Below are 25,403 nucleotides of genomic sequence, written 5' to 3' on the forward strand. Positions count from 1 at the left end.
TTGAGCTAGATTATGAAGAAGTATGTATCACATTTTTCAAGACTAGAGTGACTTACTTTTAAAGCCTTTGCACATGATTTTGAGAGTAATTTAGACTCTCATGACCCTAAGGAGCAACTATGGCCCAGGACAGTGGCACTGTGACAAAGTCAAAAGCAGGGAAGCCAATGAAGAGGCAAAGATATAAGGCAAAATAGGGATCTACTGGCCGTTCCTGCTTAGTATAAGGATTAGTTCTTGCAAGACTTGAGCCAGGTTTGGGGACTGGCAGAGGCAGAAGAAAAGGAAAGGGTTCATTTATAGCAATCCTCTACTACTGCATAAAAAAGCCACAATTCCACAGCTGAATTCACACCAAAACAAAAACAGGAAACTCCTACCTAAACTGAACTAAAGTATTAAATGAAAACACATTGATGCTGAAGAGTGAGTAGAGGGGAGGGACATGTTCAACCAAGACCTGACCAGTTAATCTAATTTTATTTTGATTTCCAGTGTAAATTAAAGATGTATGCCACAGAAATGCATCTCTTTAAACCAACCATTGCACGGTGCTTTATTATGTTCTACACATACTCACTCAGGCCTGTCCCTTCAGGGTCCCAGTCATAATCCAGAGCATGGATGCGCTCCTGGTTATCAATATAGTCAGAGTACTGTTCTGATGAGATATTGTATCTTCGAATCCTCACATTATCTGGCAGCAGTAACAACGGAGGGTTACCTGGGAAGCAATCATGAATATTACTTTCACGTATTTTTCATTTTAGAAGAAGGAGATGAAAGTCACTTCTAGTCAAAACTAAACTGGGGTTTTCAGAAGTTTTGTCTGCATAAGAAGCAGAAGAAACACAGGGTCACTTCTAAAGCTTTATAGTTACTAAAATTTGTTTTGTTTTGCAACATTCATTAAAACCTCTAGGAAATGCTTACTGCTACCGACAGTAGTGTTTATCTTCTTCACCACAGATTTTATGAAGTAGTAATCATTAAGGCATAATTCCTTAAAAATTCTTAAAACATTACAATGTTGGCATATCACCACCTCACATCTCAAAAATATACAGTTCAACTCCTCCCCTCAAAGTACAGTAAACAATTTTGAATATAACAATAAATTGCCAGTATCTTGAGACACAACCTGTCTGAACATTTCTACCTTAAAGTCTTTAAATCCTAATGTGTCTATGTTCCCCTAACCACAGGTTATTTTGGGGTTAGCCCCTATACTCTAATAAATTGACTATAGGGAGTATCAGTCCCTCCTCCCCAATTTTGCTGGTGAGAAAATTTAATTGTTCAGCCCTTTTGCTAAAGCCAAAGTCCAGTTGGGAGTTACGGACTTAAAGCCTAGGCCTTCTTCCAGAGAAGTTCCCCTACATTAATCACATCTTTACAGAGCCAATAAGAAAGGACAAGGCATTCACCTGGGAAAGGAAAATCTCATTTACCAGTGCCTTTTCCAATTAATCATGCTCAATTTCCTATTAAGTGCTCATCTGAAAACAATCCCTTTCCCTCTAAGTCACACCCACCTATGGGAGAATAAGAAAAGTGACACTATTCTCTAATGAACATACAATTCAGCATAGAATTTACAGCATTTCCAATATATATGCTATTACACAAAAAAGATGACCTAATATTCTATGCATGTTCTGAAAATGTCTACTGATCAGGCCTGCAGCACAGAAAAAGAAAGCCCTTATTAATCATGCTGTGAACTTGTACTGCAAAGAGCAGTAGAGTTTCCTGGGCATACACAGATATAGAACTTTAGGAACAAAAATGTCAATATGTTACCAGCTACAATCATGTTACCTCCTATAAAATTTTGGGTGTCTACATGTGTCCTGAGTAAAGCCTATGAAAAAAGGTTTCAAAGAACTAGATTTCTGACACAGGTAAATAAAAAGACAGCCAAGCAAAAACTTAGGTCCAAAATGCCCTTTTGAACCTGCAGTCTCGCACTCAACAGTAAGTATTTGCTGAATTAGGCCCCTGGACTGGAAACTGAAATACCTGGTTTTCTTGTATAATTTTTTATATTACAAATCTAACTTCTAGGTTTAAAAATTTCAGCAGCCCACACTTTCTGTCAAAGGCATTCTGTTTTGAAGATTTTACTATTTGACTAGGCACACCATGTTTCTACTATGTATCTCTTAAAGCTGTTAAATTGTGAATACTTTCCTAAACACAATATTGTCTTTTACATAATACTGCTGCATTGTAACCTTTCTCTATTTTCTTCAGAAAATTATTATTTTCTGAATCAACTCTCTACCTATTCAATGACTGTCACACACTGTAGTCTCTGCACTGAGGTATGATAAAAAGCTAATGACTGATGTTAAACATTGGCCAAAGTGATTCTATTTGTGTGCATCGGTCCATGAACAGCAAAAGGCAATCTGTCATCAAACTGCCTTTGATTTTTTTACCAGTTAAATGCAAATTTCTTCCAATGCATTATTCTGTTGAAAAATGTAAACTTCAGGAACAGGCAACATGGATTTCTTTCTGATGATAACCATAGCATAAGCAAGTTTTTGTTTGCAGAAAATTTCAGGATAAAGCAAGGCAGCCATCCAAATAGAGATATTCTTTCTAATGTTTACAATTGGAAGCAGAGATGAGCATTCTATTTTTTATTATGGAATGGGTGGAATACATAGATAATATTATATTACAGGGTAAAGTTTGGTTTTCATTACCCCCTTCCTAAAAAAAAAAAGAGAGGATTATATTCATTAAGTTGCTATGTCCCACTTGCTCTTTACAAGTAGCAATCAATCTTTCTGTCAGTCAACATACCATTAGCTGCGCACTGTTTCCCTTGTTGATCACCCACAGACCTGAAGCCATCTGCACAGAAACATTCATAGCTTCCTTTGGAATTTTTGCAGTCCTGGGTACATGTTCCAAAGATCTCACATTCATTGATATCTAGATGTAAGTTGAGAAAACTAGAGCTTAATTTCTTTCTTCCACATGCAGGTCACTTTCACTCGATGAAGTGGTAGGTATGTCCCTTTCCCACATACTCTAAAAGAACAGTGACCTAGAGATCTTTTAAATCTTCAACATCAGCATTTGTTATCTAAGAAAACTCCTCATCACTATTCTACTGTTTAACAAGTCTTAACTACAGATTGCTAAAAACTCCATTGCTTCTGCTTATCAAATTGCTTTTCAGAGACATTTTTGATCATGTATTTTTGTGTTAAATCACCAAGGAAAGACAAAAGATGAGGCATGACTACAATGAGATTCAGAAGTAAAGCCTTCTTGAAATGCTAAAGCAAAGATACAGTTAGTTTTCTTTCAATGAGGATAAAAAACCCAGCATATTCCTGTCCCTCAAATTTCAAAGATGTGACAAAATCTATATACAGTAAAGCAAAATCATACACCTACAGCCACCAAGAGCTTAAAACTACTTTGAACTGTGGAGCCAGTTCTACATTGAATGAGCCTGCATGTTAGAAAACATGATTGGGCAGCAAAACTTCTTAGGAGGTATCTGCTAAATGTGTAAAATCCTGTTAGAAGGCAAAAATGGATAGTCACATCAGAATGATGAAGTGACAGGTCACCGGACACTTATCAATGAAAATATGTTTAGAAGATGTGAAAATACCATCACAAGAGTTTCGGTTAGTTTCACTGGCCTTATACCCTGGCCTGCAGGAACAGATAAAGCCTCCTTCATTCAGGTTGGTACAGTTATGTTCACAGATATTTTCTGCACAAGTTCGCTCTGTTCCAGGATCTGGGAAAAAAAGGAAATTACACAATTATAACTATTAAATATGATCTCTAACTCAAAAAAAAAAAAATAGGGAGGGAGGTGACATAATTTTCATCATTATTGTCTTTGAAAATTGTTTTCAAGTTTTCATTTTTTTTAACTGAAACTCAGTTACATCTGAGTTACATCTGAGTGACTCAGAAACATCTATTCTCTAAAGCATAACTAACTAGAAGAGGTGGTAAATGCTGGTCCAGAAAAAAGTCAGTGTAACACCTATAACCATCCAAGTTCAACTTAATTAAAAGAAGTTGTTTCTACATTACCAGCAATCTGCAGCAACGCCAGAAAGGATTTAAGGGACTTGACTAATTCCTGTCTTTGCAACCCTACTTCTTTCTTACCCAGTCCTTTCTTATCAGCTAAAAAAAACAACCATTCTCAATTGCTATCATGCATAACACAAACTCTGCATTATTTATATCTGGAAGCTAGAGAGAGAACTACAGCTTGTTTGTGCCATACCTAATCTAAAGCCTACCAAGTCAATACAGTTCAATCCACTGCCCTTTAAAACCTGCCTATAATGGGAAAAGCCATTTAGAGATAATAGATACTCTGTAAAAAATAATGAAAATTATACTCTTTTCAAAGGACATCTAGAATTCTATTGATTCTGACGTACTCTACATATACACAAAGTACTTTCAAACTCGTATCTGTTATATAAGTAGAAAAGATAAATAACACGTTTCTTGACAGAGCAGATACAGGTGTATCCAAAGAAATTACATTAAGCTGATAATTGCCTTTATACATACACAACCCAGTGCTAATTATATTAAGTTTAAACAGCTCAATTTCACATAAATGTAAAAGCATAAATTAATTATACACACACACACTATTTTCTTTTTAACACGGGTATTTGATGTTGGGAAGGCTACAATCATCTGCATTCATATCTACAGCGAAACAGTAGAATGCTGACTGCCAGAGGGTGTCTGTTTTGCATTGTTTCATACCCTTTTTATACTCTTGTATCTTCATCAAGTCATTGCATTAGATTATACTGCCTTAGGACCACTGGGATGGTATGTGAAACAGAGAAGCCAGCTGCTTCAACTTGGAACTGCACTATAGGCTTCTGAGTTATTTGCATTTTGCAAGCATTGCTGGATTGTAAATCATAAGTGCATCATTTGGCACACTTCCACTTGAAGCAATCAAAGCCTGAAAAATTTAAATTGCAAGTACATACTCATCACTCTGCAGTTGTCTATTGACATAAGTTAGGAATTATTTTTTCTTTTCCAGATTCCATGAGAATACTTTCTCTTGCCTCAAAGTTCAAAGCAAAGCTTTTGCATCTAAATGGATGCTAGTAAATTTATAATACATAGTTCATAAAAGCCATGCAGAGGATTTGAGAGGGCCCTCAACCTGAGATCTGGCTGTCATTATAGAATTCTGTGATCATATCTCTAAACAGGAAAAATGGAAGCATCTCAGTATACTTTTTTTTAACAGGGCTAGAACATCTACACAAGTTCGGAGTCTGCCCATTTAATAATTCCATAGGTTGGCCTATTGCAATTATGATTGCCATATCCGGATCTTCTTGTTTCCATAATGCAACCCATTTTCAAAATAAGATCCACAAAAAATCAAGCCCTTGTTTTGTAATGCTTCGATACTCTATGACTAAAAAGGACTGTTCAGAGTGCTGAATTTCATACGGTTTTTCCCCACAAGTAAGAAAACAGAAAATAATTGAATAAGCCTAACACAGGCTAATAAAAAAACACTACTTATTAGTATGCTATTCAAGAAGAAATACATATTGTTATCAGTTTCAAAATTTTTATTTCAATAGAATTGTAATTTTGTATTCCCTTGATATATTACTTACTGCAGCCCATTTCATCAAAATGGTCTCCACAGTCATCGTAATTGTCACAGACATAATGCAGAGGAATGCAATTTCCATTACTGCACTTAAATTCTTCAGTTGTACAAGGTCTTGGTGTTGGTTCTCTACCTACAGTTGAGAAAAGAAACGTTCCATCACATTTTCAGCTACACATTACCAACATACAGCACTATTCCATATTGCTAATGAGGAAGATGATGCAATTTGATAAAATAACTATTAAGTGTTGCCTCCTGACTTCTAGTCACATCCCCATAAAGTGAAAGACATTGTTCCATTTTATAAAGACAGAAAGAAAATTCTTCTTGTTAATAGCTGATTGAATTTACTGTTAGTAGCACAAATCTATGAATACCTTTAACAATATACTTCATACACGTATGGCAGATTTCAATTAATTACTGAAATATTAGTAAACTATTAACTTTAGGAATGTTTCACAATAAAGCCAACAAATAATATAATTAAGCAACCAAAAATCTAACTAAACTTGATAATGTAAAATCAACATAGTCAGTGAGAACTACATAAGATATCTGGTGGCAAAAAAACTATTAAATATTAACAGAGCTTCTGCAGAATTTAGGCCTAAACATCAACAATATTATTATGTGCATAACAGTGCTACAAATTCAAAAGTACCCATTTCTCTATTTTAAGAGTCCTAGATATCCACCCCTACTTATTTTATGATACAGCCAAACTCCTTCCTCTTCCTTAAGTGAAGTTAAAAAGAAGTTGACACAATTTAGCTGTATGATTACAGTATGACTTTTTTTATTTCTATAGTCCTTTGGTATTACTAAACATAAAGCACATCACAATTACTGAATTTGCTGTACAGTTTTGTGTAAACATACAGTGTTCCTCCTTCTCATCACTTCCATCTCCACAGTCATCCTCCTGGTTGCACAGCTCATGACTATATATGCAGCGATTGTTTTCACATCGGAAGCGGAACGGAGAGTCACAAGCAACATCCACTGAAACCAGAGATTAAGTCAGTCACACTTTGATACTTCATACCATTGAGTCACAAATTATCCAAATCACTTTTATCTGGTAACATTTATAAGTTTCTTATATTTTAAAAGGCATGGAGGAATTCAAACCTAAAAGAGTATTTTCTCCATGTTTTGGTGATGGTATGTTAGGCCATTGGACACTTTTTGTCAGAAGACAGAACATCATCTTTGGCCAAAGGCATATCCTATGACTACATATAATACTGAACTTTCTAGATTTGGTTATGAGGCAAACTAGTTGATAATCCAACATAATATTTAAGCTGCTATTTAGTGCATAACACATGACTTTAAGTACCATTTCCACACCTCATTTTTAGAGATGAGGTCAGGACTCCTCAACCACATTTACAAAGATGTCCCAGCTGTACTAATAGCTTTAAAAGCTCAGAACCTTTGAGAATATATATTACATGAATTCATCTTTAATTGCAAACTGATGCTATTCTTTTATACAACCAACCTGAACTTGCGAAGCAGTGTCCTTATCTCTTTGATATGTTTCTCCCTACTTTTATAATCACACGTATAAACATCTGCAATCAGTGAGAAATATACTGTAGAAAAATGAAATGAACTTGCATATGAAGCAAAATTCTCAACACTCAACATGAATTAAGTCTGAGAATTTCCAGTGAAAATAAAAGATTTAAATTATTGTAATCAGACATTTTTTATGTCTATTGTTCATTTTAATGTAATCTTTCTCTCTTACAGCAAAGGTGAAGTTCTTCATCAGAGTCATCTCCACAGTCATTATCACCATCACATTTCCAGTATGGCTGGATACAGACATGGTTTTTACATTCAAACAGCATGGGAGGACAGTATGTACCATTAGGATATCGTGTTGCTGAAGAAAAGAAAATTATTCCATTTTCACTTACAATGAAATGTTAAGTTTTCCTGAAAAATCTTCAGCCCAACCCTATATTATTTTTTCAGTACCCTTCTCTCCATAGTAGGAGGTAAAATATTTTTTCTTTGAGCATTATAAAAAACAACCCCACGTACAGAACCTTGTTAGAATACAGTACAGCTGAAACACTGAATCTTGCAGAGTCCACAGGATAAAAAATTGATCACGTGTATCTTCTGCTGGACCTTGTAAACACATTTATTTCCTAGCATTACAAATGTGTTTACAATTGGCGTAAGAGATGGCAACCCATTATTATATTAAAAACCTGATTCAAAATATTATACTTATCCTGAACTTTTACTGACATCACTGAGTGTTCCAGAGTGCTCTACCTCTAAGGAGTCATAAGAGAGAGAAAAGTGCAAATCTTTCAGGAAATTAGTTCAATGAACACCAATTGCAAAGCTTGAAACTCACGACAAGTAGCTTCATCAGAGAAATCAAGGCAGTCTGCATTTCCATCACATCTGAAGCGCTCTGCAACACAGTGTCCACTCTCACACTGGAAATAACCTGGGTGACAGGTCCTCAAATCTGAGAAGATTAAGAAGTAACTGTTGACATGTCTTCTTGTTCAAATCCAGATAAAGTGTTTATTTTTTGAAAACAACATCCTAAAAATACTGCAAAATCCCAGACCATTAAAACTGTGGTATCCTCTACTTTTGGTGGAATAACTAAAGTGATCTGGACAGCCTTACTTCACTAAAGGCACTTGCCATAAAAGATAATTTTGCAGAATACTTCCTCACATTAGGACCAAAAGTGTGAACATGAATACTCAGACAATACGCACCACAGTCACGTTCATCTGAATTGTCCTGACAGTCATCATCGTGATCACAGATCCACCGGGAAGGGATGCAGTGCAAATTGTCACAGCGGTATTCACTTTCTGTGCACTCACGGGGACCTTCATTTAAAATGAATGTACAAATACGAAAAGTTCCCCAGATGTAGGTTTAAATATTCACACCTGTCTCATTAAACCAGACAAAAGTAATATGGGCATATAACGTGGTATAATCCTTAAAACGAAATTATACTAAAACAGCCTTTCCCCCAATACTCTTTAGTTATGTTAAACCTTTTATGTCCCTCTTCACATAGAAAAAAGGAAATTTGATGTGGATTTTGTTTATCACAGAATTATACAGGAATTTTTATTCCAAATCAGAAGGAAAAAGATCCACTCTCATCGTCTAAATGATGCACTACTCTTGCACACATGGCAGAATTCAGATGTCACTTCTTAGTCAAAAACAGGAATTTGTGTTATTGTGATGACTGGATTTATTAGTGGTTTTATGTATCCAACATGCTTCTTTATGAAATCACTGTGGTAGTTCAGCAAAGAAAAGGCTAGAGAGTAAAACAACAGAATAGTTGCAGTTGAGAGCTGTCTGCTCCATTCTCACAAGAAGCAGAAGACTAGTAAAGTCAAAAGCTGGACTATATCATGACAGCCAAAAAATAACTCACTGCAGTCGTGCTCATCAGAGTTATCTCCACAGTCATTATCTCCATCACACTTCCAGCGCAGCGGGATACAGCGATGATTGTCACAACGGAAATCTCCAAAAGGACTGCAAGTCATCTCCTCTGCAGTGCACACAGTTTGCCAGAAAACAGCACACATTAGCATAGCCTTTGGATAAGATGGAATGCACAGAAGACAATGCAAGCAAACAGACACGTTCGTGCCACAGACTGGGCCAAGTAATAGAGAAGTGATGAAGAAAAAGCTGCAATAACTATACAGAACTGAGATGGAAAGACAAATGCGATGAACTTAGTACTGTCCAAGGAGGGCATCCTGACCTCAGGGCATGTTATGCTGTCAAGTCTTTTCTGGTTCTGATACAGCAATCTGATGTCCTCTGAGTTTGTGCATAAGAGGTTTCAACACAAATGCAAGAGTCACTATACTTCCCATACTGATGGTTTCATCAACACAGGAGGTAAGTAAAGGGAAGTAAATGTAGGAAATGCTGTCAGTTTTAATTGTACAAACAGTTGAGCTCAAGTAAAAGAATTTCTTGTTCATTTGATGAGATATTGGGCAAAAATCATAAAATCCTGATCCTCAGAGCTCATAAACATGCAAACTGCAAAATGAATTGCTGCACACAGAATTTTTCCTGAAGATAAGTAACTATCAGGGTAACTAATTGATACAACACAAAATATGACTAGGTACATTATCATTGAAGACTTTCAGAAAACCAAGGTGTCTGTAAATTGAATATTTCCATTACAAAGTTATGTTGAAACAGCCTTCTCCAAACATACCACAGCCTTGCTCATCACTGTTGTCTCTGCAGTCATCATTCCCATTGCACACTGCCCAAAATGGTATGCAACGGTAGTTGGTTCTACAGCTGAATTGTGTGTGATTGTCACACCGATAGGCAGGGCCCACTGAAAGAGACATTTGTCAGTTAGCTGTGTTAGTTGTATTACTCAGCCACTAAAATGTTCTCCTTGCTATTCTACCTCTCAAAATCTGCTATAATTTATCGTCAACTACTTCTACTAAAAAAGAGCTATCTGCTAACTTCTGTGTTATTAAAGAAAAAGCAATAAATGTATCTCATTTTACTATCTTTTCCAATCTATGCTGCTTGTATTTTGTATATGCTACAAACCCACGACAGGTTCAAACAACATTCAGTATGTTTTTCCTTAAAATATTTAGAGCTGGTAACAGTGGTAATAGAAGCCCCAAACCTGGATGCCAGAGGAAGGAGCTTATCCTCAGATGGCAAAACCAGGTCTCAAGTTCTTCCAGATGGCCACTGACTCAAAGTGACATGCTGGAGCACACAGGAAAATCCTGCTCTTAAACACAGGCTAGACTGTGCTCTGCTCTAACTGTTCTTCTTGTAAGCTTTTGTTTTCAAATCATGTGCCTATCATCATAAAAAACTTCAGCTTCAAGAAATGAAATTATTTTTGTAAAAAGCCTGACATATGTCATGCTACAAAGTGGAATAAAGTAAAAATTGGTGAACTGGCATTCACTGCATTCACATAGGCAATGGATAAGAATATATCCATCCTTTTTGCAAAGTGTTGCTAGGGATCAAGCAAGGGATGCCACTAGCATCAAGCAAGTCAGCATGAGATGCTGCCAGTTCTTGATAATCTGGCCATGATAAATAAATAAGCTTTTCTCCCCTTCAGGAATAAAAAGTAGTAAGTTATCATATAGCCTGTGTGTTTTATAACACTCTTCACTACATGACTGAAATTAGCTTGCAGAAAATATTCAATTCCAAGAAATTTTCCATCTCAGGAAAATTAAGTAATGCAGTTTGCTCTGGTTTTGGTGCACTATAATGTAGGCAGGTTACTACAGCTGTGTGCTTACTGCATTCATGGAATGGCTCATCAGAGTTATCACCACAATCATCATCCACATCACACTTCCAGGACTGTGGGATGCAGCGGCCATTGTCACATTTAAATTGGCCTGGGGGACAGGTTCTGCTGGCACAGTAAGTACTGTCTTCATCCGAGTTGTCACCACAGTCATCCTCTCTATCACACTGCCAGGCTTCAGGGATACATCGTTTGTTGGCACACTGCCACTGATGAGTTTCACACTGGTGATTGGCTGAAAGAATACAAATTGGTTGTTAGGATACTGAAACTTACAGGAATGGTCTGTTGTTGTTACATCAATTGAGCAGTTATCATGTTTACAGCAAAAGTTTAAAAAAAAAGTAAAAAATAAAACATCACATTTACTTGCTCAGTTAAGGTACAGATTTCTAATGTCATATGGCACATTTCCCAGGGGCATCTTCAGACAAGCTCACTGAAGTTCTACATTTTTCTAGGAGTGAGACAGATACTGTCTTCTCCCAAAACAAAAGGGAGTAAAACCCAGGATTCAAACATGATTGAGGCAGGGGCTCCCAATCACTTTGCAGCAGAGCTAAGTGACATTGTGGCTCTGGCCATACTACCAACTTAGATTTACTTTGCCTAATGAGTCTGTTTCTCTATGTATAAACATGTCAGAATACTTCACAGAAGATCATGCTAATAACAGCTGCACAACCTATAAAGGCTGAGCCTCTGTTCCCAAAAGGCAAATCACTGGAAGCTGCTGTCAGCAGTACTGACAAACTGGGGGAGCTCTGAAGACCTACGAAAACAGGAGTCAATACTGATCTCTGCTTCCAGGCTTTGTATGCCTCACTAGACACCATCCTATTACTTTTTCATATGTATTACCAAACTGTTCAAGAAGAAACAGTATATTATTATTTCCATACATTTTCCAGACAAAAGGATTCTATTCCCATACATGAGATGATGAGTAGAAGACTGAATTATATAGATCGAAACTGACTTTTATTCTACCCAGTTAAAACTGGTTACACATCATGCAGCTGCCACATTTCTATTTATTTAATATCCTCCTGTGCCACACTTAAGAGCTTAGTTGTTTGAAACTCAGGTAAAATTGACATTTCATTAATTCTGTCATTGTGAGAAATAATTTGCTAATGGAGAGCAATGAAACTATCAATTATACAACCACGCTGCTTTCCCACATGCACACCTCCTCTTTAAGATACTAAGCTTGTAACTGCCAGAACCACATTATTTATTAAAAAAAGCCCCCCCACACAGACACACAAAAAAATAACACACACACACACACAAAAACCCAACAACAACCCACACAACAAAACCTAAGAATGTTCTTTTTAAAATTAGGCACAAGTATGGAATAACATTATTCTACAAGCATAATTTCTAGAATACTGCCATCACAAAAAGCTCTCCAAAACAAATCTTCCCACATGCACTGGATCTTGTGCAATGCAGAGGGTGAAATAATTTTGTCCTATCCTCTAGAATACAGGGAAAATTAGCATACCTGGTAGACCGACCTGGCCACTAGGAAGCCCTAGATTACTCATACTCACTATGGCTTTATCCTGAACAAAACAAATTGGGTCCTGCTTCTAGTATTTTATACCTCAGATTGTGATTTTCACCAGTGCAAATCTGTCTCAAAGGTATAGAAAATGTTTATGGTTTGATATAGTATATTTTTGCTCTCCTTTACTCTGCTTTTGCACTGAAGGAAATTGTTCTAAGTAGGTATAGGACTTGAGAAGACTGCATTTGTCTACCTCACCTTTTCATGTGTAAAAAGGGATTATGATTGTGAAATTAATATATAAATTACACATTTTGAACTGGCAGAACAATTAACTTTTTAGTTTTAACATACCACAAAGCACAGAATCTTCATCTGATCTGTCATGGCAATCTGGCTGGGTATTGCACAAGAAATGTGGACTTGTGCAGTTCCCATCGTTACACTGGAACTGACCAACAGCACAGTATCGGTGTGGACAGGTAGGAGGCTCATCAGAGCCATCTCGACAGTCCCTTTGTCCATCACACTTCCACCACATAGGAATACACCTAAAAAGAGGGAGGGAACAGTTTTTTCTTTGTTGAGGACATGTCTCTACAGGTACACAACCATCCTTTTACAGAACAAATGACAGTCTTGTCTCAGAGTTATTTCTTGAAACTTGAGACATCTTCAGTTTCATGTCTTCCATTTCATCTGTCAAATGCTAACAAAATTTGCCACAATACTGTCACCAGAAACAGATTATGTTGGTGGTCCTCTAGAAGAAAGTTCATTGCTAATTAAGAAGGACTTAATTTTTATGTATATTCATTGTAACCGTATCTCATGCTTTTTAAACTGTGGATTTTTTAAGAGGTAACATTTTAATAATTCACCTGAACCTTACCATGAGAATTTCACCAGGGCCACCACCCAATAAGCACACCTGCCTCACAGGCTCCAGGGTGACACAGTATCAGCACAGTAGCTCTTATAACACTATCCTTCTTCCTCCACTCGTGTTGCTTAGAAAAAGGACTGTGGAGGCACAATCACCTAAGTGGCTTTTCTGGGCCACTGGCAAACAGAATGTATTTGGCAGAAAGAGACATATTGTAACAGATGTACAAAAAATAAAATTAGGTCCCAGGTTTGTGAATTCAACTGAAGTGGTACATATTTCTAACAACCCAAATTTTGTTACATTAATAATGTCAAATATCATGACAAAAATGAAATAAATACTACTTAAAACAACTAGTCTAGAAGCATTTTTCCAAAATGAAAGCCTGTCTGATCCTGGCTTTGTATTTGCAAGCACACCAGAAACTCATAGTGAGAGCAGAAGCAATCCCTAATTTCATGCCCTTTTGATGAGACTAAACTCTTAAGTCATTGGAAAAAATAGGTGGTGAGCAGTAAACTTACCTCTCAGTGTCTGCACAGAGAAACTGGGTGCTGGAGCACACTGGAAGGCAGTGGGCTGTACTTCCCAACTGTACTATCATGAAGTTATCAGGACATTCACAGGAATAACCCTGACCACCAGCCTTTATTAGACAAAGATGGGAACAACCACCATTGTTGGTGCCACAAGGATTATTAACTGGTAAAACAGAAGAATAAATATTACCATACTTTGCAAATCCCAGGACACAAAGGTTTCAATCTACAACAGACCCCCCCCCAATATTGTATAGAAAGCTTAAATGTGGCAAGATTAAAAACAAAACATAGAAAAGTAGGCACTTTGGGAGAGAAACACGTATGATTTCATACACAGGAAATATATGCTATTAAGTAATGAAATTTCAGAAACTAGTTTAAAATTATGCCTTTCCAGTCATTGCTATTCAAAGAAGAGGTGATTTATAAATGCAAAATAGAGGCCTAAATTTACTCTGTGCATTTTATTCCCCTCAGCAAAGGCAAAAGCTGAGTGCACTCAGGATCCTTTACAATTAGTCTCCAAATAACAGCTAACCCACTAAATGCAAATCTAGTTGTTTTCTCACCAAATGGCTGTCGGTATGGATGGTAAACATGGATGTCAAATGGCCTGTGTGTGGTATTTACAAGAACAGTCCTGTCTGATCCGTCGTATTTATTTCCCTTTTCAACAGTTCTTGTGTTCCAGTCAGTCCAATATATCGTGTCTTCAAAAATTGTTATTGCAAATGGATGAGGCAAAGTCCCATCATATACTGTGTGACGATGGTGTCCATCCAGGTCAGAGTACCTACACAAAGAAAAGTATGTGCAAATCACTCCCGATAAATGCTAAAACACCTGCACATCTTTACTATGCACACTTACGGTGCTTCATTATTAGTGACCAGGATCATGCAATGTGGAACTGCAGCTTCTTTAATCCCTAATGATAGAGCACTGTCCTCAGCAAATTAAATTTTAAATATGCAGGAAAGCAAACCAGGTTCTTTTAGGCAAATAAATGGAATAGAGGAACATCCACTGAAATGTAAAGTCTTCCCACAGAACCATATAAACTAGTCCAATGAAATTTTGAACATTTACTGCCTTACAGCAAGTTATTTTTGTTATACAGGAGACTAGCTTGCCTGGATCATCCAGACTGCTGATAATGGAACACTTTATTATAGGCTACCTATATTCCTAAATTTTACATATCTTTCTGACTTAAAGCCTCCTTTGAAGAGATATCTTTAATAAGAGTTTAATTTTTACTGATTCAAAGCCCCCTCTGATGAGATAGCTTGAATAAGATTTTAATTTTTACTATCACCTTGTTATAAGTGATTATTAAATATGTGAGAGAAAAAGAGTAGAACAATATGTATATAATTAACATATATTTTTTAAAAGACCATTTTAAGGCTTCAGCATAGAAGAAGCTGACAGAAGAATGAATGTAAATAAGACTAGGCGTAAAAATAAATGTAAATTTACATGTAAATATGAATACAAATAGAAATACTAATATAAAGACAAAGGATTGCTTTTAAAGTGTTTCAACACCTTGACAAGAACCAGAATGCTAGTTATTAATTTTTACTGATATTTAAGTGGAAATGTTATTTTTCTTGATTAACAAAAAAACACCATATGCTAACAGGAGATTTCATGTTGTACATGCAGAAAAATATTCAGACATCTTCTAATGATTTTTATACTATTTTATTAGCACATAACTAGTTTAGTTACAGCTTGACTCTTATCTACATGCAGAAATAAAAGAAGCAGAAAATATAGTGATTTTGCTTTGGTTCTGGTTGTACACCTAGAGAACTTGCATATTTGCTGAGATTCTCTTCACTATAATTTTTGGACCAATTCCAGGAGGACTTAGGATGCAAATATAGGAACTAAGCTACTGTGCCATCTAGTGATTTTTACCTCTTACTACTCCAGACTTTGACTGGTTTCCTATAGAGTCACTCAGTAGAAATCTGTACAAGGTTTACAGCATCTATAAATGCTATCCCTGCAACCTAACATGAGCACTTTTCATTTGTTTTATTCTTTTCTGTGTACGTACTCTATGTAATTTAGATGAGCATCTGCCCAGTAGAGCTTGTCATTGGTGTAATCTATGGTGAGTCCATTAGGCCACGCTATCTTTGTAGAGATAATCACCATCTTCTCCTTGCCATCCATGCCTGCTCGTCCAATATAGGCTCGATCTGCCCAGTCTGTCCAGTAAACCTGTCTGTTAAATACTTACAGTTAGGGTTAAAGTAAAAAGATGCTGTAGTAAATACTAAAAGCCAACCGTCAAACCTAGTATTTCCTGCAACAGAACTAAAGCTGAGACTGAGGAAGAATGAAAAAGGTTAATATATTTGTACTTTAATTGCTGCAGCAGACAATTGATCACAATTATCTTTGAAGAATGCAGCTGGCAGCCCCACTGTCTGTCAAGCCACGAACACTTCTATCAACCTTTTTAGCCCTGCAAGCAAAACTTCCTTGTCCACATGGAAACAAATTCCACTTTCCATAATATTTGACAGCCCTGCATACATACCCATGAAGAACAAGCTACTATTTTTCCTAAGCTGCAACTAAGAACTAATGTCATGCACATCTAAGTGCAGGCAGCCAAAATTTATTTTCAGAGACAGTGCAAGACTGTTTGCAAAAGAAAGGAGAAGCACTCATGAAATGTCATACCCGTATTTTGGATGAACAGCAATTGCTCTGGGGTACTGAAAGCAGAAAGTGTTGTTGACATCTACACACCGATCCACCAGTTTTTTCCTGAATCTTCCATCAAGTTCAGAGACATAGAGACAATCTTTGTAGGCATCAACCCAGTACAGTTTTCTGAAACATTTCAGAGTTAATTTTTTTAACCTTATTTACTTTTTTTGGTGTATTTTGCCTCACAAGATCTTAAATTTCACATTTTCTTTCTCCTAGAAGCAATATAACTACTGTAATGGAAAACCACTCATCTGACATCTCTTCCACAATGTGCTCCAGACTTTCCTTTTCACTCCTGCTGTTCCTGCAACCACTGTCATTGGTGCCAAAGTCAAACTTGCAGTTGCCCAGTTCAGTAATAACATGCCATTCACTTATAAATCCCTAAACCTGCTTTCTTTTCTCTTCATCTCCTACCAACAATGACCAGCAAAGAGGAGAAGGAAAACAGACATGCAGTGCAATGTATTGTGACCAGGGCTTTAAAGTATTGGAGAATATCCTCATCTGTTCCATGCTGGCAACTTTGCTCTCTAACAGGTACAACAGTTGCCAGGTTCTTCTTCGAAAATTCCTTAGCAGTTTGATGGCCCAATTTAAACTTCACCTAGAATTTTCTAATGTTTCTATTACTTTTCCTAAGAATTGCACACAATTATAATAGAAGAAACCATGCAAGCTGAAGTGATAATTTTAGAAAACCTCCAACAAAACAAAGCATTTAATTTAATTAGAACTACAGTAGGCTATTTTGAAACTGTCTGCACAGATTATCAGCTCCAGCATCCATAGGGTCATTCCAGAAATAGGCTGACAGATACAGTCTCTGTCTAAAACCACCCTAAGCAGTACCATTTCACCTAAGAGGAGGAAAAGCAGTATTCCCCAACCTGTACCTCATGGCATCCTCCAGTCCTCTCCCTGTGATGAAAGTGAGCAGAAAACTTTATCTATCGTTGTATGGTTCTTCAGCCTTTCTGAAACACCTAAACAAAAGCTAACTGAAGAACTAACGGTAGATGAAATAATTCAGCAACTGTATTAGTAATAGGGAAGTAGGAACACTTCAGCTAAACTTAGTCTTTTCCTTCCTCACCTCTCCATGAATTCTAATGCATTTGGGTCTGCTGGCAACATTAATACTCCTTAGGTTTGAAGACAAACTGGCTTAAAACCAAAAACTATTATATTGACATATTCCTGTAAACACTCTCATGTAAGTTCCAAATGTGACTTTTTGAACCACTCATTATTTTGCAGTCTGATCCATTATATTTAAACTTTTCATACTGATAGTACTGCTCACAGAAAGCAGAATGTGATGAAAGACAGTCTAAAAAAAAACTGTCAGAGAGGGAACCACATAAGGACACAGTTTCTGTGGGAGTAAATCCAACTACTTTTCAACACACAGCAGGCAATTATAGAAGTTACCTTAACGCAAAGTACTTTCCAATTACCTCACCCTTATACTGCCCTCCTTACAGCAAACGATGTGGATCATATTGTTTGAGTGTCAGTTAAAGAGAAAAAGAAATATGCTCCTTGCATTGGTAGAGGTGTTAAATTTCATTAATGTTTACTATTATTTACTTCATTGGAATCATGTAACATGTTGTTTATGTATTGAGTGAAGCCTGCATCCCAACTCCAACAACTGCTATTAAAGGAACAAAGCCTATGCTCAGAATCCCTACCCCACAGCCACACATAACATCCCACCTGCCTGCTTGCTTAGTCTGTTCATTAATGGTTTCCTAACAGATTTTTCCCAAGGGCAATATGCACTATATTGGCAAAAGCACCACTCTGATATAACCTCTGAAAACCAGATATGAGAGTAATTAGAGAAAAGTATTACATAACATATTAGATGCTGATAAACAATTTCAGAGCAGTTGCATAACTGCATCCACAATCCAGAACTATACCAGCACTTGTCGGGAATTTCATATGAAGTGGAAGAAAAAACCCTAAGATTAACTACCTCACATATTATTTCCTTAGTAGCTCAGAAAGACAGAAAACGTGTTGTCTTACCTGCCAACCCAGTCAACAGCGATACCTTCCCCGTTGGGCACATCATCACTTATCACTGCCTCTTTGTTTGTTCCATTTAGGAACATGCGTTCAATGACCTTCCTCCCCACATCAATCCAGTACAATCTCTTTTCAACCCTGTCAAAGTCCAGTGCCACCACATTTCCCAGTCCTTGCAAAATGAGAGAGTAAGACTGGCCATCTGCTGTGAGATTTCTCAGATAGTAACGATTGCTAAAAATAAGGTATGGGGAGATATTACTATTTTGCCGGCAACTTTTTCCATCAGGCTCCCGGATATAGCCTGGAGCACACTTACAGATGTAGGAGCCAGCTGTGTTCTCACAAATCTGGCTACATACTGATGGAGTTTCATTGCACTCATCAATATCATCACAAGTCCGTTTATCAGACATAAGTTTGTATCCGGGATGACAAGAACAGTAGAAACTTGTTTGTGTGTCTGTACAGCCATGATCACATCCACTGATTGAAGGGTCACTGCATTCATTTACACCTGGGGAAAGAAAGGAGTTCTGTTCAAGGAACAGGCAAGCAGAGAAAATAGCACAGGCACTTCACAATGTACTCTGTCTCTCTCTCCTCGCTACCTCCTGAAAACGCTGAATATGGATCTGGGCTGCTACAATAAAAGAGTAAGGAAAAGAATATAATCTACTATAAATTATTCTATTCCCTTTGACTTCTGTCACCAAACACATTGAGTAAAAATATACACTTATGAATTGTGTAGTTTGGAAATGTAAGGGCAATATGTATAAAAACTATATATGTAGCTTATATAATTAGCCAATTTTAATGGTTTGTTAAAGTGGTATAATTTTAAATTTAAAAAAAATTAGACATAGACATTTCTTATAATTCTTCTTAGAGGCAACTATTGAACAGATATGATTGTAATTAAGCAATTGTCTTAAATTATTATTTTTTTTTAAAACTGCCTAAGCATTTTCAATTCAATAAGAGAGCAAATAAATCTATACATACCACATCCTTTTTCATCACTATTATCTAAGCAATCATCCAATCGATTGCAGACTTTAACCATTTCAATGCAGTTTCCATTGTCACATTTAAAATTATGGGGAGAGCAGGTCGCTTCTGGTGTATTACAAAGGTGTTCCAGCTCATCAGATTCATCACCACAGTCATTATCACCATCACAGATGTAGGCCTTGGAAATGCAGCGTCCATTCTGACAAGTGAACTGGTGCTGTTGACATGGTTCATAGATGCATCCTCTTTCATCGCTGCTGTCACCACAGTCATTCCGCCTGTCACATCTGATGAAAAATGAACATTTTTTTTTCAAATAGAAGAAAGGAATCACTATCTGTAAAGGCAGATGGATAGAAACACTCTCCAGATTTCCAAAGAAGGTCCAATACGACCCTGATTTCTGAAAGTCTCTTCCATATTATTATATACAGTCTGATCCTGCAAGTCCTGTTTGCTTGTATTCCCCACATGCTGGATAGAATCACCCAGGAGAGGTTACTAGGCACAATAAAAATAATTAAATGCCAATGGTGAGCACTAGGGATATTAACATTGAATTTCACAGGTTAAAACTAATGCATGGATGTAGAGCTGATAAGTAGTTTTATTCACATCTATTTAACAACCAAATAGTGGGAAATAAAGGTTGAATTAGCTCCTTCACTTCGAGGAAACTGAGAATTTCTACAGCAGCTCAGGTAGTTACAAACCTGTATGTGTTTCGGATGCACAAGCCATTACTACAAGTAAACTCATTTTCCATGCAAGATCTTCGTGTGCAGTTCTGGTGTTCATCAAATGCATCACTGCAGTCAGCATCACCATCACAGACCCATGCCCAAGGAATACACCTCCTGAGTGGGGGTTGGTTGTTGATGCATTGGAACTCTGCAGCTGTGCAGTTGCGGTTTGCTGGAAGAGACACGTGTTCACTAGCACACCATGTTACACTCTGTGTGTGACACCCTCCCCCACCACACACACAGCCTGGATATCCACCCATAGTCCAAAACTGAGCCATGCTTGGATGCACGTGCAGTGATAAATACCATTGCACCCTCTTATACATGCATTCTCACTGATTTTCACTGAGTGTTGCTCTTCATGTAGGTTGACTGGGAGCCAAAGCACTTTAGGATTCCTTAGGCAATGCTGGCATGTGCAGAACTCTGGATCTTGTTGGATTCTCAGTAAAAGCTTTTCACATGTCTGGCCAGCTTTTCTGGGAGCTGAACAAGTATTTGGCCTAGACTCTTTATCCCCTGGCTTGCTTCAAGGTATTCTGTGCTCCAGAGAACAAACAGAAGGAGCACCCTTGCAGTTAAAAAGGGCAAGGACTGCAAGTGTGTTCAGCTGCTGTTAAAAGAATCAAGAAGCAGAATCAGGTTTGGTGAACCTTTTTCCCTTTTTTCACCCTCGAAACAGGTATGTTTATTTTGCTCACTAATTTTTAAAGAAATTATGCCAAACCCATGTAGTTCTTAATATACACAAGATGTAGTGAATTACAATCAGTGAGTATCTCCACTGAAGCTGCTATTGCTGCCCTGATGATACTAACAGCCCTGGTTGATTATATCTCTATTTGAACTCAAATATTCCAAGAAGAGTAATCACAAAATTAGAACTTTTTTTTTTTTTCACAGTAAAGTATTCAATTTTAATTCAATATAACGAAAATGAAGGTACAGGAAGAGTGTACCTCATGCTTAATGTTCACCTTTATGGACAAAAATATTGGATGAGGAAGTTTGAGGGTTGGTTGGTTGCTTTCTAAGAAAAATGACTGCAAGACAAACAAAGTACAGTATCTATTTGCATTTAACACCTACCGCAATTATGTCTTTGATCCTCATCACTCATATCCCCACAGTCATTATCACCATCACAGATCCATGTTGCTGGAATACATCTTCCATCATCACATCTGAACTGGTCACTTGAACAAGTCCGCACTTGGGACACTTAAAAATGAACACAGTCACTCTGCTTGTTGAACTAACCTGCACTGCCACAAAGGTCTGCTGAGGAGGGTATTTTAGGGAGAATCTTATGACAGTGAAATGTGAAATAGAAGTTTAAATATAAGAGACTTAAGGTATAAGCTGTGGGATGTTTTCTTAGGCTAAAGGTGCAACTCCAGCAATCTGCAAAGTGAGCTATCAGCACTGCTTAAATCATAGAAGAATCTCTTCTGCCTTGTGTTAAGCCAACTTTTACAGTGAGAACAATTAATATGTTGTAATATCAATTCTCAGTGACTTCAGTTAGAACCTCCTCTTCCTCCCTGGAGATTACTCACTTCTTTTCACCACTGCTTGTTACCCTAACTTTCTATTGTACATACAGGATTTGCTTATTTTAATCTATGATGCTCTACATCATACTGTATCAATAAGATTTCTCTGCACCCTACAATTTTCCCCCAAATGCAGCACTGCACACACACTCCCTGTACAGCCTGACATCCAAAACAGTATCAAAGTGCTGGCTACTTTTGATCACTCGATTTACCACCCTCACATCTTATAAAGAGACAGGAGGTTATACATTAACAACAACTGCTTTAAGAGCAATCAGTTGTGGCAATTAAAAGCCTTCATATTCTATACACAACTCTGAGTATCTAAGACCTGAATTCTGAATTCTTCTGTGACTCAGATCATTTAGGGTCCATGAATAAACCTTAGAAGATACTTATTTTCCACCTAGTCTGGATTCAAGCTGCTGCCTACAAGAAAAACTACTGATTTCCCATAACCCGTGGTGCTGTAATTTCTGAAAGTAAACTTACCACAAGAGGCAGGTTCATCAGAGCCATCAGCACAGTCTATGCCTTGATCACAGTACCAATGAGCAGGAATACAACGTCCAGACGTACAACGAAACTCGCTATTTGTGCAAGTCAGTGAGACTGGAAGAAAAAAAACCTATGTATGACTTCTTTCTTTTTCTTACCTTTCTCTCCCCCTCTTTTGCCCTTCACCACCTTTTAATTTAAGTAATTCAGTGGTGCTGCTGGGTTAAACAGTAGAAGTGACAAAGCACACCTTTCATGAGAAGCACAAGATTGACTACATCTGTACATACAGCCACTTATATTTGACGTGTAGCAGTCCATAGATAAAAAGTGGCCACATTCTGCCCACGAAAATTGAACCAATAATTTTAGAAAAATTGTTACAAAATTAATTTAACCCAGGTACCTTTAGGAAAACCAGTGAAAAGAAAAATAATCCATAACTGGCTATACTATAAAGAAATCATTATCTGAAAATATTCACTATATTTTACAAATTGATCTAAAACATTTTGTATGGGAAAAATACTACCTAGCTCCTACCTAACACAAATGTCTGTGCTAGCAAATATAAGCTGGTTGGTAGCAGAGGCTGACTGAAAACTGGAACACTAACTGGAAGCTACAGTGAACAATGAATCATATGCTAACTACATGTAACTACATGAAAGAGGTAAAAGAAATTACATTTGAGACTATGCAATTTCATTAGAAGGAAAAATATGATAACGTGCCAAAAAAGTCAATTAACTACAATGCTTAAGTGCCAATTACCTTGTAAACCATAAAGGACACAGATCAGAATAAGCAAAAGCTATGATCCCTCTAATGCTGTACAAAAACGCTGCAAAAAATTATTATACTTTTTATAGATAAAAGCATGATTTAGATAATTGAGAGCTAATAATACAATGCATATACCATACAACTCTTCAGTATTACAAGAGTAGCTGTTTTGAGAACAGGTGGGAGTTACGTCAAGGTAAAGAGCAGTGGAATAAATTACTGAAGACCAAAAAAATTAACCAATGCCCAGTTGACTTACCACAGTGAGTAGGACTCTCATCACTCATATCTCCACAGTCATTATCACCATCACACAAATATGTTCGAGGAATGCAAATATTTGTGCTTTGACATTTTGTAAAACCAGACTGGCAAGTGCGGTCCGCTTTAAGGAGAGAGAGAAAAAAAATTCATAAGTTCTTTAGAGCTTTTTAAAATACCATCAAGCAGTATCTCATTGAAAAATACATAACATTGTTTAAAAGAGTCCCATGTCACTGACTTGTGAAAGTGCACTCCCATTGCTCATGTTATATGGACACAATTAAACAATTGCTTTTATTGACAAAAACATGATCAAATAAATACACGCCAACAACACTTGAGGGCAAGGGAATGGAAATTGACATGTATTCTCACTGTAATGCCTGCATTTGCAACCATTTCTGAATTAGCAGACCTACAAATGGCTAACAGCCCAGTAATTTCAAACATCCAGATTTCACTGAGAATAAAAAAATTGCCACAAATAATGTTTAAAAAAAAATCAGTGTGCACACAAAAAGGTTAAAAAAAAATAATCCCAAAACTTCTCTAAAAACACTTCAATCAGTTTCACTAACTCTAGATATAAATTTTTCACCAAAGAATGTAATCTTAGCGCAAAGACATTATTAGTTTGATTACATGCAATAGTAGTCAATATTGAACTAACTACAATTTACACCTTAAGGAAAACAAACATAACTTATAACTTTGAGAACTATAAGGAATGTAATTTTTAATTTAATAAACTGTGTCCGTATAAGAGTCACAATATACACTCCTAATGACTAAAACTAATATCATTATTACAGCATGACACAAAGTAAAAAACTCAGTGTCAAACTCCAGGTTAATCCCGCAAAAATATAAGCCCTGTATCCCATGAATCTGAAATAATCTTTTTGAAGTCCACGGGATTACTCACACAACTTAACACTGAGCACTGCATAAACATTTGTTGCATCAAAACAGACTTATTTAAAGCAATAGTTATTATGTAATATCTTAGGGTACTCCAGAATATATTTCAACAATTCTATTTGCTTTAAATAACACAAAGCAGAATCTGAATGTAGAGAAAGAATTCTTAACCAGTTTGCTGATTTTTTCATAATTCGTCACACGCAAAAACATTTGCCTCTTTGGTCTAAAAACTCAAATGTGCGCTGGGTAATGACGATAAACTTACGGCAATTTCTCTCATCTGATGTGCCATTATCGTAACAGTTGTTTACTCCATTGCAGACGTATTGGAGAGATATACACCTTCCATTGTTGCAGGTAAATTCTGTGTGGGAGTCACAAGTCCGGAACAAGCAGCCAACCTCGTCACTGTTATCTCCACAGTCGTTGTAGTGATCACAGCGGTAATGATAGGGTACACATCGCCCGTTACCACAGGTAAAAGCTGTTGGCTGACAAGTATGGAAAGCTGCAGGAAATAAATATACATATGTAGAGACAGGTGGAGAAAATGTAATCTAACTTCTCAGACACAGTAACAAGCCAAATCACAATATTTTTACCTGCCAGGGCAAACACAGCTGCAAAACGGACTGCATGAAAAGCAAAATACGTATTTGGATTAAACAAAGTAGAAATTTGTGATACGTGATGAAAATTCAATACTATAGTACTTTAGCATTCTAGAGCAAATCAGTTGCTACTCAGGCCTCAAATCTGGGAGCAATCAAGGGATGGATTTCAAACTACAGCCACAAGATCCATGATTATAAAGCCATCAAAGTGACAGAGAATACAGCACAGGCAAGACAGAGTCTGCATC

General features: G+C 36.9%; 1 protein-coding gene across 1 annotated transcript in view; it reads right to left on the reverse strand.

Annotated features, from left to right (window-relative positions):
• The window catches only part of LRP2 (LDL receptor related protein 2), a 113,437-nt gene that overhangs the window by 14,803 nt on the left and 73,231 nt on the right, over positions 1-25,403 (reverse strand). Inside the window, exons 44-66 of the mRNA XM_051623712.1 lie at positions 24,807-25,049; positions 23,613-23,738; positions 22,562-22,681; positions 21,600-21,731; positions 20,478-20,679; positions 19,756-20,051; positions 18,748-19,264; positions 16,675-16,827; positions 16,040-16,210; positions 14,538-14,761; positions 13,951-14,128; positions 12,892-13,088; positions 11,008-11,253; positions 9,927-10,055; positions 9,117-9,236; positions 8,431-8,547; positions 8,052-8,168; positions 7,428-7,565; positions 6,548-6,670; positions 5,667-5,795; positions 3,644-3,775; positions 2,818-2,949; positions 581-724 (exon numbers count right to left, since the gene is read on the reverse strand). Coding sequence (XP_051479672.1) covers positions 581-724; positions 2,818-2,949; positions 3,644-3,775; positions 5,667-5,795; positions 6,548-6,670; positions 7,428-7,565; positions 8,052-8,168; positions 8,431-8,547; positions 9,117-9,236; positions 9,927-10,055; positions 11,008-11,253; positions 12,892-13,088; positions 13,951-14,128; positions 14,538-14,761; positions 16,040-16,210; positions 16,675-16,827; positions 18,748-19,264; positions 19,756-20,051; positions 20,478-20,679; positions 21,600-21,731; positions 22,562-22,681; positions 23,613-23,738; positions 24,807-25,049 — 4,086 coding nt within the window. The remainder of the gene's footprint in view (positions 1-580; positions 725-2,817; positions 2,950-3,643; positions 3,776-5,666; positions 5,796-6,547; positions 6,671-7,427; positions 7,566-8,051; positions 8,169-8,430; positions 8,548-9,116; positions 9,237-9,926; positions 10,056-11,007; positions 11,254-12,891; positions 13,089-13,950; positions 14,129-14,537; positions 14,762-16,039; positions 16,211-16,674; positions 16,828-18,747; positions 19,265-19,755; positions 20,052-20,477; positions 20,680-21,599; positions 21,732-22,561; positions 22,682-23,612; positions 23,739-24,806; positions 25,050-25,403) is intronic.

The sequence above is a fragment of the Apus apus genome, chromosome 6 (genome assembly GCF_020740795.1).
Source record: "Apus apus isolate bApuApu2 chromosome 6, bApuApu2.pri.cur, whole genome shotgun sequence".
Classification (NCBI taxonomy): Eukaryota; Metazoa; Chordata; class Aves; order Apodiformes; family Apodidae; genus Apus; species Apus apus.